The 17,555-nt window shown below is 36.7% G+C and overlaps 1 protein-coding gene across 4 annotated transcripts in view; it reads right to left on the bottom strand.

Annotated features, from left to right (window-relative positions):
- Positions 1-15,946: 15,946 nt before the first annotated feature.
- The window catches only part of Iml1 (GATOR complex protein Iml1), a 414,032-nt gene continuing 412,423 nt past the window's right edge, over positions 15,947-17,555 (bottom strand). For 3 of the 4 annotated variants that reach the window (XM_090410642.1, XM_090410643.1, XM_090410641.1), the window contains exon 36: positions 15,947-16,352. In XM_090410642.1, the coding sequence (XP_090266768.1) occupies positions 16,165-16,352 (188 nt within the window). In that variant the 3' untranslated portion in view covers positions 15,947-16,164. Of the gene's footprint in view, positions 16,357-17,555 lie in introns of all 4 variants that reach the window. The other variant, XM_090410644.1, reaches the window with a different exon arrangement.

A 17,555-nucleotide genomic window follows, 5' to 3' on the forward strand; every position in this document is an offset into this window, starting at 1 on the left:
ATTCCATAATGACATTATTGTATTTTTAGGTTGGTATTAATAATTGCGCCATTAAATTAATCAACTTTTCTGCAGATGATTTTCTTCACTTATGCAAGACCACAACCATCCTACTTATTAGAGGTCTGAAAAGACTTGAAAATGTTCATTTTTGGCTGCAGAAGAACAGCCAAAATTCATATTCTTAGCCAGTCTATAATATCAGTGCACTCACTTACAATCTTTTATGGGTTAATATTCACAAAAAACCTATTTTGCTTGAAGAGCTTCACATAGCAGTTGGTAAACTGAGGTGAGATGGCTAAACCCATTCTTTTCTCTATTGTATGTGTGTGTACACCACATCACATCTTTTCTTTACCTGTTTGGCTGAGCTGAATAGCCTGTTATGGCAAGTGAATTGGCTTCAGAGTAACCAAATTCGTATGGTTAATCCTTTCTACATCATGCACCATGTCTCACTTCTGGAATGAAAATCATGAGATTCCTAGAGACAAATCCTTCCACCTTCATAGAAGATTGGCTAACTCACCTTCATCTGAAATGCCCTTATAAAGATATTCATGTCCTGGATTGATTTAAATACAGTTCTTTCCAGTTGAACGTGATCTACATTATGGAATGGGCTATGAATGGTGAAATTTTATATTTGCAATCCAAGGAAATTGAAATGAAACTTATTTTTAATTTGTACAGGTGAATTCAATTATTTATTTTTTATTTTCATGCTATTTTTATACTGAACCATACGTGATTGGGGTGAAGCTAAGGACTGAGAAAGAAGAGCAGGTTGACATTTTTCTTGAACAGTTGCAAATTATAACTGTTTGGAAATACTTCATGAGGAAAGCTGTTCAGAGGACAGAGGCAAATAGAATAAACAAGGAAAAGAAAAAAGCAGGTTTGTTTGTTTGCAGTTGCACTGAAAAGGGATATTGGACAAGTGCTGCTCTTGTTTTAATAGGCCAAACAGAAAATGCAGAAATGATGGTTGCCAGTTCTGTGAAATTATAGAATTAAAGATTTAAGATATAGGACATAAACTGTAGAAGATTTAGAAATTATAATTTGTTAGTAATGAGAATACTGCACAATTCTGATAAGATGTTTCACAGGCAATGGCTCAAATTGGCTTGAAATGATATGATAAATAGATATCAGTAATAGCCCATGGTACAGTCTCAGAAACCTTCACAACATTTGCTATAAATTAAAGATGCCAAGAAATTATATTTTTAGTTTCATCCTTTATTCAAGTGTAAACAAACAAAGTTTGCACATGAAGTAACTTCATGACTGGGCAACTCACATATAGAGGCTAATGACTTAATATCAATTGCCTTAGTATCCCATAATGCAACACACATATTCTAACAGACATGTATAATGCTATGCATTATACATGTCCAAGTGAAAAAACTTTCAACATCTATCTCTAATCCAGAGTATTTTAGAAATAAGGTATGACACCTTTTGACTACTTGATTACAAGATTGAAGTAATGCAGACAAAATTGAAGTATTGACTACAAGATTGAAGTAATGCAGAAGTCATATGGAAATATGACTTCTGCATTACTGCAATCTTGGTATCACTTCTGGCTATGGCTCCCACTGATGAGATCTCAATAATGGTCAATACCAGTCTGGGTAGTGGCCCTTCCCATAATGCATGGCATTATACATGTCTGTAAGGATATGTGTTGCATTATGGACTAATTGATGTGAAATCATTAGCCTCTATATACGAGTTGTCCAGTCATGAAATTGCTTCATGTGCAAACTTTGCTTACACTTGGATAAAGGATGAAACCAAGAATATAATTTCTTGGCATCTTTATTTTATCATATAACCAAGTGGAAAAATTTTCAACACAACATTTGCTCTTGGTTTGGAAAGAATCCTATCTACGATGCAGTGTCTTTATGAAAGCTTTTCAACGGAAGGTGGGGTTAACTGGCTTATGAGAGGAAATCTGTGCCAACTTCTTACAGGAAGTTGGCATGGGTTTCCTCTCAGAAATTAAAACAGGCAACCCAGCTGGAGTACAAATGTAATTAACAGAGAGAATATACTGACTACATAGCTTTAGTTACTTTGGCTGTATTTATTCCCACAACCAAACCAAACTTAGTAATGGTTGTGGGAATAAGTACTTTATTCTTGTTTTACTTAAAAAAATACATACACTATCTATCAATAATTGTCTGGACACTTTAGTAACTTATACTTGATATACCAGCAGGCAAACCCTAATATCCAGTATGTCTACCTTTGGCTATGATCACCTCCTGCACCCTTTGGAGGAAGGCTTTCCACCAATGTGCAGCAGACATCAGGAAACACTGAGTTCAGTGACAGATTGAGGACGTGCTGCTCTAGACCTCAATTGCTGCTCCAATTTGTCCCACAGGTGTCTGATGGGGTTGAGGTTAGGACCCTGTGCAAGCCAGGGCAGTTATTTAACACCCATTTCTTCATACCATTCCATAACAGCTGTAGCTTTGTGGCATGGGCCATTGTCATCTTGATAGTAACACAGGTCTGTTCCATAAAAACTCCACAGCACCTGATTATCCTGAATATCAAGGTACTGAGCTGCCTTCATGGAACCACGGACAACAACCAATGGTCCACTCCAAACCAGCTGAATGTACCCCACACCATTACTCCTCCACCACCAAACTTCACTGTGGGTACAACACACTGCGATAACAAGAGTTCACCAGGCTGCCTCCACACCCTGCCATCAGACTGGAAACAGGTGAATCTTGATTCATCACTCCAGAGTACTATTTTCCACTTGTCAATTGTCCAGTTCACATGCTCTTTGCACCAGGCCAGATGAGCTGCCTTGTTCGTTGTTGTGATGTTCGGCTGTTCTGTTGCTGCTCTTCAGTGGAAATCCAGTAAATGAAGTTTTTTTTCATACAGTATTAGTGCTCACCATGGTGTTACTGGCACTCTGGAACTCATCATGGATGGTCTGTGCCAGTTGTAGCCGGTTTTTGCATGCCACCCGTTTTAACACTGTCCTGTCCCTGTCAGTCATTTTTGGCAGCTGCCCTGGATGTTTGCCTGCACTAGTGATGCTAGAATGTCTCCATTTGTTGATCACATCGCCAACCAGAGGCATAGCTGGGGCAGGGGGCACCCCGGGTGGAACTTTGAACCTTTTTGAACTTTTGCAGTTAATTCTAAAATACAGTCTCAAGAACTCATTTCCAAAGTTTGTAATACTGCTGCAAATTTCAATTCACAATTGCTATAAGTGTTGCTAGTTATGAGAGGAGTTTTTCTAAATAAAATTCATTAAGAATTACCTATATTACCATGAAAGAGACTTCGCCAATGTTGTCGGCGATTTTTTTAACAGAAAAGCAAGAAAAATAACATTTTAGAATGTTTAAATTAAAGTTTTACTTCAAAAATAAACATTGTCTTTTAATTTATTTCCCTATACATCGTTTTGACTTTTTGTAGTATTTTGGTGTGTATTGAGAGGGGTGGTAAACTTAGGGACCTCCCCGGGCAAAAGCTCTAGCTACACTACTGTCGCCAACCATTGATTTTGGATGCTCCAGTTGAGCAGCAATGGCATGCATGGACATGCCATCACCGAGTTTACATTGTGTTGCCATACCACCTGTATTCAACTGCTACACCAGTTTTTATGTTATTAACAAACCTGGAACATTCCGTAACTTGAAATAACAGGGGCGTTTGGACAGTTATTGGTGGACTGTGTATATATGTCCACAAACTTGGACATATATATATATGAATCATTTAAACATTCTTTGGACAGATGAATAAAGTACAATAAACTAAATATTTTAGAATAAATGATGATTATAAATAATTATTCAAAAATAAAAATATAAAATTTTATTTCTTATATAATTTTTAAGGAATATTACTGATTGTTGCAGAGATGGACGGGTATAAAAATCTTCATGATTATGTTATGCAATTTATGGATGAATTCTTATTGTTGCAAACATTTTGTTTGGCTTGTATGAATAAAAGGCAATTCGAATAAAAAAAAGTAAAAATAAATACACTAATGCTCTTCCCCTCCCCCTCCAATGGGAGCAGATATCAAGTGCTCAGCATTTGTAGTTGACAGTAGTTCAGTTCATGGCTACTGATGATTTCAAGACTTTGGGATAAGAGTGTGCCAGACAACTACTACCATTTGGAATTCCTAAATCCTATATTACTGGTTGAAATGGAGTGAGTTCTATATTCCATTTTTTTTTTTTTTTTTTCTAGGAGCAAATAATTCTCTTTGACACACCGAAGAGTTCTTAACTTAGGAACTATCTGGTAAAAAAAAAGTCTAGGAGTCCTAGTCAACAACTAGGCTTGAACCTATATATAGCAGTCTATGAATATGAAGGCTTTACAAAACTATAAAGGCACCTTATCAAAGGCAGTAATTTCAACTAATTGTATCAAAAATTTAAATCCAGGTAAAATTTTGAATATTATTTTTTTATAACTGCTGTAACATTTTCCAGTAAATAAAATATTTTTGATACTTATGACATGTATCTGATTCCACAGAAAAGAGGTGCTATGAAGCTTGGCCATCATACTATTAAAAAAGTTAAACCTGTCAGGAAAATTGATAATTAATTAATTTAACTTGCATATAGTTTAATACCAAAAAGTTGCAATACCAAGGTAACTCATGCCCAGGGATTATGCATTTTCCATAAGCTCTTGTAATGCTGTCATTTTGGTTTATTAGTACAAACTGTTAGGTTACTGGTGAGAAATATAAATAAGAATATTTTATTTCCATAACTCTTTTTTTCTTCTTCTTCTATAGTTAGCTATCGTGATGAAAGATATTCTATATTTATATTTAACACCTAAGGAAAATCAATTGGTTCGAAATAATTCTGGTAAGTCTGTGAAATCGTAATAGAAGGCAAAAATTGTCCTATTTTGCATCTTATCAAGCATAATACAAAGGTAATTCAGGCCAAATGAATTATGAACGTTCCCAAACTGATTCTACTTTCAGACACCTTGTATTGTCAAAAATGTCAGTTTATTTTCTTGCTTAGTGAGAAATATGGATATTTTATCCTTTTCTATATATATATATATATATATATATATATATATATACACACACACACATCAAACAGTTGCATGAGGAATATAAACTCAGGCCAGGAAAGTGACTAGTATTTTAAAGAGAGAAAAATTAGAATATAAGAGGAGACCAGCACTGCAGTCCAAGGAGTTTTTTTTTCCCCTATGTGATGAGTAGAGAGAGAAATGATTATGGATGGATTACCTTGCTGAATGGAGAAAATGGACACTTGAGTGACCAATGCAGATGACATAGCCGAGTTATTTAATGATCACTTTATTAGCGTTCCATTCTGGTACAGAAGGGCTTTATTCCTAGATGGACATGGGCTGACAAAGTGTTAGAAGTGAATGAAGATGATGTATTCGAAATGCTAAATATCAGTAAGGCAGGGAGATTAGATGGAATTTTGCTACATTTATATTATATAATTTATAATACGAGGTGGTATCAAAAAGTTTCGAGACTAGCTCTGTTTACAAGAAATTACTTTATTTATCTACGTTTACACACTATCACCTTCAAAATAGTCCCCTTGCATATCAATACAGCTCCCAGCATTCTTGCCATCCCTGTCCCTGAAATCTTCTTTTCGAAGTATCTTCTGCGATTTGCGCTGGATCTCTGCAATGGTGTCAAAACGGTGACCTTTGATCTGGATCTTCATCTTCGGGAAGAGGGTGAAGTCTGAAGGAGCCAAATCTGGAGAGTAGGGTGGGTGCAGAAGTGGGATCATGTTGTTTTTGGCTAGAAACTCATGTGTGAGGAGAGCTCGGTGACAGGGTGTATTGTCGTCGTGGAGCATCCAGTTTTTTGCGCACCACGGATCTGGTCACTTTCACCGAATGTCCTCCCTCAGACGCCTTAAAACCTGCCAGTAGAACTTGCTATTGACGATCTGGCCCCTGAGGACGAATTCTCAATGCACAATGCTGCAAATGTCAAAAAAGACGAGCACGCACTTGGTCGAGCTGCAGACCTGCCTTGCCTTTTTTGGTGTTGGAGATGATAGGCTCTTCCACTCTGAAGACTGCTGCTTCATCTCAGGGTCGTACCCGTACATCCAAGTTTCGTCACCGGTAATGATCCTTGACATGAAGGATGGGTGATTCATGGCACGCTGACGGAGTTCTTGGCAGACTTCGACGCGGTGTTCCTTCTGCTCCTGGGTCAGCAGCCTGGGGACGAACTTGGCAGCAACACGCTGCATGTTCAAATCACATGTGAGGATTGCCTGGACTATTCCGTATGACACACCGACAATGGCAGCAATGCTGTGGAGTGTTCTCCGACGATCCCCATGCACAAGTTGCCGAATGGTTTCGACATTTTTGGGGGTTGAGCTTGTTGAAGGTCTTCCTGATCTCTCATCGTCTTCCAGTGATGTTCTTCCACTCTTGAAGCACACGTGCCACTCAAAACACCTCAAACGACTCATTGCGGCATTGTGGTAAACTTGCCGAATCATGTCAAACGTCTCTGTGGCAGATTTTCCCAGTTTCATGCAGAATTTCACGTTTGCTCTTTGTTCTAACTTGCTGTACATGATGAAATCACAGATGTGGTTAGAATAGCATCAGTTACACAGTTCCCAATGTCTTTTGGCACACTGACTTATGAAGGTAGGTGCTCCCTGTGACTGTGCGTACAACCTTGTACTGCCATCTGTTGACGTGTTACAAACCTAGTCTCGAAACATTTTGATACCACCTCATATATAAGTATAATATAAATAAATAAATATAAATATAAAGAAATACAAATAGGCTTATTTCTTCTCTAGTTGTTAACATTTTGGAGAAATTGGTAAGAACTAATATACAGAATTAGGAAAACGAGAGCAATATCATTTATGCAGGTCAGCATGGCATTGTTAAGGGAGAAGCTTGTTTTAGTAATCTAGTTACCTTTTACAACAGAGTAAGAAGAGCAGCAGATGATGATAAGGCATACACTGTCATTTTTTTGATTCACCAAAGGCATTTGACAGAGTGGGTGTCACATGACAAGTTGATTGGTAACTAGTTTTCTATTAGATATTAGTTATATATGGGGGGAAGCAGTATCAGAGAGTAGGAAGGTTAGCGGAGTTCCACAGACTTCAGTAATAGGATTATTACTGTTCAATCTTTACACCAATGATATTGTCATGGGACTACAGGGAAATATTGAATTGTTTAAATATGATGTGAAGCTTGGGAGGGTTATTAGTAATAGTGCTGATGTTCTGGCTCTTCAGAAGGATTTGGATAAGCTGGAAAGGTGAGCAAATGAATGGGGGAATTTCAATTTAATGTAGCTAAATGTAAGGTTTGAAATTTGGGATCCATAGATAGCATGCTTCATACTCACTTGGTGGAGTTATATCAGAAGAAGCAGAGGATCTTGGTGTGATTGTACACCCTCTGTCCAAAAAGAAACCAAACTTTTGATAGAAAATAAAACACAGGCCAATTATAATTATTCAAATCATTTATTTCAATCAATATACTCTCCCTCAGCTTCCACACAGCATTTGGCACAGTCAATTAATTCATCAAAATGAGTTTTTTATATCAGTTTTTGGGATACTGTTGAGGGTTGGTTACTGCGCTTGAACGTTTTCAATGGTATTGTATTGCTTTCCTTTCATCGGCAAATGAAGTCAGGGGAAGAGAAAGAAGTCACAGGGTGCTAATAAATAAGGTGAATACGGTGAGTGATCCAACGCAAACTTGGTTTTTTGCTCAAAAATTGTCTCACAATGTTCAAACGATGAGATGGTGCATTATCGTGCAAAAGTGACCAGCTGCCTGCATCACAATATTCATGCCGTATGTGACGAATTCTCGCTATCAATCACTTTAAAACTTTGAGATAAAACTCACCATTGACCGTTTGGCCAGGCGGAAGGAATTCTTTGTGGATAATGCCCTTGGAATTGTAGAAACAAATCAGCATTATCTTTACTTTTGACATCTCCAAGCAACTTTTTTTCAGATGCCACTCTTCTGGTGGTCTCCACACAGCACTCTGGCACTTTGTTTCGGGCTCATACTCAAAACACCACATTTTGTCACCAATAACGATCATTTCAAAAAGTTTGAGTCCTTGCAGTGTTTAATTCGATACATTTTGGTTGTCAGTAAACTTTTGGGGAACAAATCGCAAAGTCAATTTACGAAGGCCCAAACTCTCAGTCAAAATGTTGTGCACAGTTGATTTTGGAATCCTCAATTCATCTTCAATCAATCTCATGGATGATTTCGGGTTTTCTTCGATGAAATCATGCACTTTTTGAATTTTAACTTCGCTCAGTCCAGTTTTTGGAAGGCCTGGCTTTTCGTCATCCTCAAGCGTCTCACGGCCACTTTGAAATCGCTTAAACCACTCGTAAAGTTGAGTAGGGGGATAAGCATTCATCACCGTATGCTTTCTGAAGCATTTGATGCCTTTCAGTAAAACCTTTAGCAAGTTTAACACAAAAGTCAATCACAGCTCTCTGTTTGAAACTCATTTTCTGACCGTTCATAAAAACATACTATCACTCTTGGCACTATAACTCGGCTTCTAATGAAGGTTGTTGTGTTCGACAACAAAAAGATAAAACAGGTGGCGCCACTAGTTTCTTTTATTTTCGAACAGCTCAGTTTCTTTTTGGACAGAGGGTGTAGATAGAAATTTGAAGTTCAGAGGACATATTCCAAAGGCTGTGGATATTGAGGAAGGCATCAATCACAAGAAATAAAAGGGTGGTCATCTCATTTGTATAAAGTTTTGATCAGACCACATCTGGATTTTTGTGCATGGATTTAAAGGGAATGAAGTAACCTTGGAGAAGATACAGAGATGAATAACAAAAATTTTATCAGGACTATACAATGTTGGTTATGAGGACAGATTAAGGGCACACAGACTGCAGAGCTTGGTGGATAAAAGACAAAATGTGGATATGACTGAGACATTTAAGCTGCCAAAAGGTTATTATTGGATTAACACTTGGAAGAATTTTCATGTGGTAGAATGAGGAGAAAGAACAAGGACAAGTAGCCATCCCTGGAAGTTGTAAAGGGAAGTGGTTAGTAAAAGTTAAGAAGAACGTTTTTTTGCATGGATAGTGGTAGTCATGGAATGCACTTCCTGAAATGGTGGTGCAAATGCACCACCATTTCAGGATAACTTTAAGGAGTGGTACAATAGACAGCGTGTTGACCTTCCACGATGCATCTAGTAACTCCATGAAAGTATGAATACAAAAAAATTGTAAAATGTAGATGTATGTAAAAAAGATAAAGCAATTCACTTAATAAGCGAACCAAATCTGAAGTATTATTTTAAGGAATTAGGAAAGTGTCAACTCTGTTCACTATATAATAAACAATGGGAGATAACAAGAATAAATAAACAAAATACAGTAGTCTTGTAATTAACCAACTGAAACGAGTGGAGAGATAACCAAAACTGTTTGCTAACACAGAAAAAGATGAAAAGTAATGTGGCTATCTAATACCATGTCAAAAAAATAATATGAACATATCAAATACAAAATTACAAATGACTTAGTTTAAATAGAAAAAAGTTCTTATTTAAAGATCTATTCTCTACAGGATACTAGTTAGCCACTGTAGACTGTGCTTGTATTCTTCATGTCATTAAAAGTGACAGTGTAAAAGCGAAATGTATTCTGTCCAGTTTTAATGTAACAGCCTTTCATATTTATTTATTTATTTTATAATATTTACACTGTTAGTTACACAACGCACTTGATTCTTCCTTTTTCTGTTATTGCACTTGGAGAGTACCATGTAAAGTACACTCTGACCAAACAGATAAAAATGACATTCTGATTCTATTATTCACTGATATATTACCTGCTCATACTACAGGAATAGCTTATTGTAATGGAATATATATATATATATATGACTCACACACGAAAGTTCAAGAATCTATAGCATGTCAGTGGTGTGTGTGGGCAAGAACGAAGGAGGAATCTGGTGACTTTTTTTTTTTGAAAATCTTAAGGTCGTATTTTTATGGTGAAGGTCTGCTGTGAATTCGTTTAGCAGAGCATCTTTGGTTGGTACTTTCAACTTACTCATTATAAGAGGAAGTTTGTTATAGCAGTGTTTGGTATAGTGAGAGTTGACTATACTAAACATACAAGCTAAGCAATAACATGATAATAGCACTCTCTTTAAGTGGCCAGATTACATCCATGCTACTAACCAATAATTATTGTTTAGATAGGCATCTCCATGGAGTCTGAAGACTCACCATGGGAGGTCCATGCTAACCAATATCAATGCAAAACTTGTCATACCCCTCCTTAAACTTGTTTACTAACAAAGAAATTATGACCATTCATCACTCTCCAAGCCAAAAATCTAGCCTTTGATGACCACATTCTTATTCTCTACTATCAAAATTACCAAGATTTCTTTAGCAGCTACTCTATAAAATCCCTTTAGTAATTTATGTTTGTCATATCCTCTCTTTTCAACCTACTAGTTAAACTTTGTAATCCACAAACCTTCAGTATTTTCAGGGGGCACTCTATAAACAAGTCACGATTTGGGTCAGTTGCCTCTGAATCCTCTCTACCATTTTCATATCAAGAAACCAGGGCAACCAAATGTGTGCACAATAGTCCAGATGTGATTGCGTCAAAGTCTTATAAAAAGAGTAATAACTTCCACATCCCTGCTTATTCATGTGGTTCTTCCAGTGATCCTCTTTTTTGTGATATTCTCCTCTAAACTTTGACTTTCTGTCCACCTTTGTCACTTCTAAATCCCTAACTTCATCAGTTTCTTGCAGTCATCACCAATGTAATACACAGCCTGTAGTTTACATCCTGAAGTGCATAACTTTACACTTTGACAAACCCAGTTGGAAGTCATTATCATCTGCCCAAACTACTTGACTATTTAGATCATCCTTTACATAGACCTCCACATCACCTTTATCAACCATTGCTCTCCTTAGTTTAGCATTTAGTAAACAACTGAATAGTTCACTGTGAATCACTCTCAATATCATCAATGCACAAACTAAACAGCAGCAGTCCAAGCAAGCCCTGTGAAACATAACTTGTCACCTGCATTCTCTCTCTCTCTAATATAACACTGCCATATACTGCTCTCTAATGCCTTTCCATCAGCCATACTCCTATTCACATCACCAACTTCTTGTCTATCCCCATTTGCACCCACTTAGGTAATAACAGGGTTCTGTGCAACATGCTTTCGCAAAGTAAAACGTGTAAAGATGCAGTCACATAAACTGCTAAGATATGACCTCCAACTTCACAAAGCCATGCTTTTGTGAAGGTCCCATAGGGTTTCAGATTTCTATCCACCTATTACTGAATTACTCCTAAGATACTAAGTAGTCTATAATAAAAATATAGAATATCCAATATATTGAATATATGAAATATCAAATTAATGTTTATTGGAGTGAAGGATTTTTTCATTTTTGTAGATAGATTATTATATAATAACTATAGTGTCTCAAATAAAGAAAAAAAAAACCAGATTATTTATTTATGATTGGACACTATACAGTTATGGAGATTGTGTAATCTGTTTCCTAAACAGTTTTGGTGGAGTGGCATTTGGTCATTAAGAATGATGATATTCATTCATTGGGTATAGCAAGATTAAGTCAATGAATGTACCTTAACTAAGCACAAAAGCAAGGTCATAATTAAATATTTTTTATGCCACCAAATTTTTTTCATCAAGGGTAAAATACCAATTGTGTTATACTTCCAAGTGTACACCTAAGTGTTTTTAATGGATTGTTACTTTAAAAGGAACACATTAATAAAATCAAAACAACAAAAAACTGTTGTTGCTGTATTTTTTGTATACATTCTACCTCTGACTTGTCTGTGGTCAAGGCATGTACTCTACTTCTCTACTCTTGTTACAGCTCGTAGTAAGTAATTTGTTGTGCTGTGCAATACAAAATCATTTATTGCATCCCTCAATGTCAGATGACTTTATATTTTTTCATGGCATTGTGCTTATTTTATTACCTTAATGGCTAGAAGATATTCAGGAAATGTTTTCTTTTAAATATGACAACTTTGATCCAAATGATAGCCCAAGGCAACAGAACTCTGACATGCTAGAGACAGAATGCATATTAAGGTGTTTTAACCACAGTGTATGTATTTATGAATACACGAAATTAAAGAACACATTTTTTTTATTTTTTTATTTATTATTATTATTTTTATATAGTATTCCACCCTGAGCTCTTTAATTTCTTCTCCCTAAAAATCGACTTTCTCCAATCCCACTTTCCCAACAGCGAAATCATCCTCCTAGGAGAATTTAACATCCACAACACTAGCTGGCTTTTCTCCTCCAGTTATACAGATCTTGCATGCAGAGACGCTGAAACATTTGCCATCACTAACAACCTTACACAACTTGTCCAGATGCCAACTAGAATACCAGATAACCCAAACCACTCCCCAAACACCCTAGATCTCTTCCTCACCAATGACCCCTCCAAATACACAGTGAAAGTAGTGAGCCCCCTGGGCAATTCTGACTACAATCTAGTGCTCATCTCCTCCCCCATAGAAGAGTACTTTGGCACTATAACAGTGCCAAGTGGGACAGCCTCTGCAACTTCTATGCCGCATTCCCATGGGTGGACTATTGCTTCCGGCCTTCCAACCCAAACATATGCACCGAGCTTATTACCAAAGTAATCCTCACCGGCATGAATACATACATTCCACACAGCACTCTGAACTGCCATTCCCTAAAGAAACTCTGGTTCTCCAAAAGATGTGCCAAGGCTGTAAAGATGAAACACCAGACATGCCACAACTGGCTGAAATCAAGAACCTCATCCTCCTTCGAAGCTTACACAGAAACCCATCATAGATGCAAAAAAAAACAATAAACGCTTCCAAAACAGAGTTTTGGAAGCATTGATTGTTTTAAAGAGCAAAAAGCAGGAAACTAGCAGCCTGTCCAAATGGCAGCCGAGCCTTTTGGTCTCTTGCCAAAGCATTTGGCCGTAACTTCTATCCAACACTATTCCCACCCCTATCATACCCAGATGGCTCTACTGCATCATCACCCACAGAAAAAGCCAATTTTCTGGCTGGCTTCATACTTTGTTTCAAATGTATGCACAACTGATGATGGTAAATGTCCCCCAACATACAATGCCCCCTATATCCTTTTGTCAGGATGAGATCAGAAAAATACTGTCCAAATTAGACACAAAAAAGTCTCCTGGCCCCTGATGGTATTCCACCAATTGTTCTGAAAGTTTGTGCTCCAGAACTGACCCCTATGTCACCTATATATACTCTCTTACTCCACTGGAATCTATCCCACAAACTGGAAATTGGCCTATATTCAGCCCATTCCCAAGAAGGGTGACAAGTCACTGGCATCTGATTACTGCCCTATCTTGCTTACCTCAGTCCTGTCAAAAGTAATGGAAAAAATCATCAATTCCCAACTCCTACACTATCTTGAAAACACTCACCAAATAAATGACCGCCAGTATGAATTCCGCCACTGCTGATCAACAGGAGATTTACTCATATATGTCACCCATCTCTGGACAAATGCTATGGAGAGGCTTGGGGAATCTCAAGTGGTTGCACTAGATATCTCCAAAGCCTTTGACCGGGTCTGGCACAAAAGCCTAATAGGCAAACTATGATCATTCGGTCTGACGCAGGAATTCTGTTGCCAGCTTTCTGTCTGGAAGCACACTGTGTGATGGTGGACAGCTCCCTATCCCTTCACCACTCAATTAATGCTGGGGACCCACAAGGTTCTGTTCTTTCACCAACCCTCTTCCTGCTATATATCAATGACCTACTGCAATTGACCTCCAACCCAATACACAGTTTTGCAGATGACAGCACATTTCACTCCTTGCTTGCATTTGATAAGCCTTACCCTTCACAACTCACCTCAACCTACAGAACATCAACCATCACCACCCTCAACTCTGATCTCCAAGCCATCCTACAATGGGGTTCTGATAACCTCATAAATTTCAATACCAATAAAACCCAGTTCTGTACTATTTCCCATAAAAAAGAACCATTTTTCCCTAGTATCCTTTTTTGACGATACCCAAATTTCCAGACAGTCTGAGATCTCGCTTCTTGAAATCACCCTCACATCAAACCTCTCCTGGCATAAACATATCACATCCTCAGCCTCAAAAAAAACTAGGATTTCTCTTTCACTCAAGATGTTACTTCACCCTCGAATGGCTACTAACATTATACAAATCACAAATCCACCCAGCTATTGAATACTGCTCCCAGATATGGGGTAGGGCCCCTAAAAGCTCTCTCAAAATGCTCGACATAACTACAGAGGAGAGCAATTAGACTTATCAATGATCCATCCCTTACCAACTCCCCCCCACTTTCACACAGACGTATGGTCTCTGCAGTATGTATATTCTACAAATATTTCCATAGGAAATGCTCATTCGAAATAACATCAATAATTCCTCCACTCAGTACAAAGCTCACTGGAACACCTGCAGCTGCTGCACGACATCCCTTCACAGTACACCTAGAAACAAACAGAACAAGTTTCTTTCCTCTTCCTTCATCCCTGCAACTGCTGCACTGTGGAACAGTCTCCCACCTGCTGTGTTTTCCAAGGAATACAATTTAAAGTCATTCAAATCAAATGTAAACAAATTCCTTCTTTCCTAAACTACTACCTAGGAGGTTGACCAACCAACCGCCTGTGTATGGGGCCACACATTAAAAAAAAAAAAAATTCTTCTGTTTTTTGCCGAACTGCATTTTCACTTTTCTGGAGAATTTTATTTCCATCTTTTCTTTTTCTTTCTTTTATTCGATGCTCCCAAAAATTATAACTGTGGCATCTCTTCTAGCCCATAAACACCAAAACACACACACACACACACACACACACACACACACACACACACACACACACACACACACACACACATCCAAAGCAAAGTATCTTACAGAATTATTCACTCATACCATAGAAACAGTATTCCAAAAGTGAAAGAAATATACATAATAGGAACTGAATGAGGATCCTGTACTCAGGATCCTCATTAAAGTCTTGCAGTGTGATTTCATCATAACAACATAAATATTCAATGTTTCCATATAATTTTCCCAAGCCAGTAAACTCGAGATGAGTTCCAATTCAGGCTTTTAAACTGATCAACTTTAACAATCCTTCTTTATCCACCATAATGCCTTTCAAGAGCCACTTAAATGACTGATTCCAGTGACATGAAACCCCTTCTCTCTCTCTTCAATCTAGGGATGTGCCATCATACAAAAGAGCATGACCATATTTACTGAAATAGACTCCCCACAACAATACCTTTCTGTTTAATCTGCCATAAATTTTTGTCTTCCTTTTTTTTTTCAATCCCTATTCTTGCTCTCCACCTTCTCTCCTCAATAGCAACTCAGCTTTATATATAAAAAAAATCCAAGACTTCATCTAAGGTGAGCTTACATTTCTGTAATGCTCTTCTTCTAAATGAGAAATTTAGTAATCAGAGTATTCAGTCAGGAATCCTAAAAGCATTTACCTTAGAGCACATTGACTGCACATAAAATGGCATCTAACACAAAAATAGAAAAACTGCATTTTTCAGAAACTGATCTTACTAGATATTAAGTTACGGAAGCACACCACACTATTGTTTATTATTTAATATGCACCAACTCTTAAATATTAAAATTTTCCATGTTTACATATCCTGCATAAATGAAAAAACATGTTTCATGTTTTTTCTTTTGCTGCTGTATAGCTATGATCTATAAAATGATTCAAAATTATCAGCGAATGGTTTTGAATATAAACATAATTTTATATAACAATAAATTACATTCTGTGAAAGGCAGGTAGAAATTTAAATTGTCACACACTAAACAGAATTCAATTATTTATATTACATTCTATTTCCAGTATAAAAATATATTATCTTGAAGGAATCTAAGCAGCCATGAGTTGACATAAGATAACTAAGTCATTATTTACATCAATACTTTACTACAAGAGTCTTTAATCTGGTGCCAACAGACACTGCAATTTGGATAACACATAAGCATCCCAAAATTCCCTGAGTCTTCCATTTTCATTCTCACAAAAGGCACGAAAATCATGCATAACTTTTCGCATAAAGTTTTCATCTCCAGTAGCTTGAGTTTTCCATCGTTTAGTAATCATGTAGTTCCAGGACCAGAGAAATCCTACCTAAAAATATATAATTATTCAATGCTAATATTTAATACTCTGTTAGTATTTAATTTAAATCTCTCTGCCACAGGCAGAACTATACACATATGAATATTAAAAAAACTAATTTTAAATAATTTTTTATTATTATTATTACAACAACAGACACAAAGCCTAAGATAATGAAAGCATTATATATATATATATATGAAATAAGAGAATCTATAACATGCTGTTCAATACCAAAAGAGAGCTTGATCACATAAATGTCCCCCTCTCCACTTGATTCCTTATAACTGTGGATTATGATGACCAAACCAATTTTAGAAAGTAGTGTCAACTAAATATATATTTTTTTTATACTTCACTTGAAAGTAAGTTAAAATGTAAAAATTTTGTCACTTAGTTACACAGTAAAGGAAATATAATGGGAAATTATATTCTTTGCTTTAATCTTTTACCCAAGCATAAGCAAACAAATTTTGCACATGAAATGATCTACAGGATCATGCTAAATTTCACTAAATGATCTAAAAGGATCACTACTATACTCAACATTCCAGACCTGATTCACTCCAGGACAATGCACTTAGTGGTGGCTCTACTCAATGACAGGCAGAACTATACACAAAAACTTATTGAGTCCAAAAAGAAAGCCCACAAATATTAAAACAGCATCAGTAGGACCAAAACCCACAGATATCAAGGTTGAATGAATGCATAAGTCATTTCATAATAAGCCACCTTATTATTAAAATGTTGAGATCAGATATACAGAAATATATTCTCTCTGTCTCTCCACACACACACACATTAATAATATATATAAATTGTATATTGTAATATAATATTTATTTTGTAACCAAAGAACAAACTTTCTACAACCATTCTGATCCAGAGTATTTTAATAATAAGGTGACACACCTTTTTACTACTTGTATATGAGAAAGATATGACTTCTGCATTAATTCAACATAGGTTCCTATAATGCAAAACATTATTTGAAGGGTTCCCATAATGCAAAACATTATTGGAACCCTTCCCATAATGTTTTGCATTATGGGAACTGCAAATGTATTTTTTATGTTCTTCCATGAGCAGATCTTGCTGTCTGTCCATAGTAGGTCAACTTGCAGGAACAAGAAACTCTATATACACCTGCAACTGAGAAAGGAGGAAGTTTGTCTTTAGTAGAGCAGTTTTAAGTGGGGCTTGAA

The sequence above is a fragment of the Typopeltis vanoorti genome, chromosome 20 (assembly GCF_054136105.1).
Source record: "Typopeltis vanoorti isolate ZY-2024b chromosome 20, IOZ_Tvanoo_1.0, whole genome shotgun sequence".
NCBI lineage: Eukaryota > Metazoa > Arthropoda > Arachnida > Uropygi > Thelyphonidae > Typopeltis > Typopeltis vanoorti.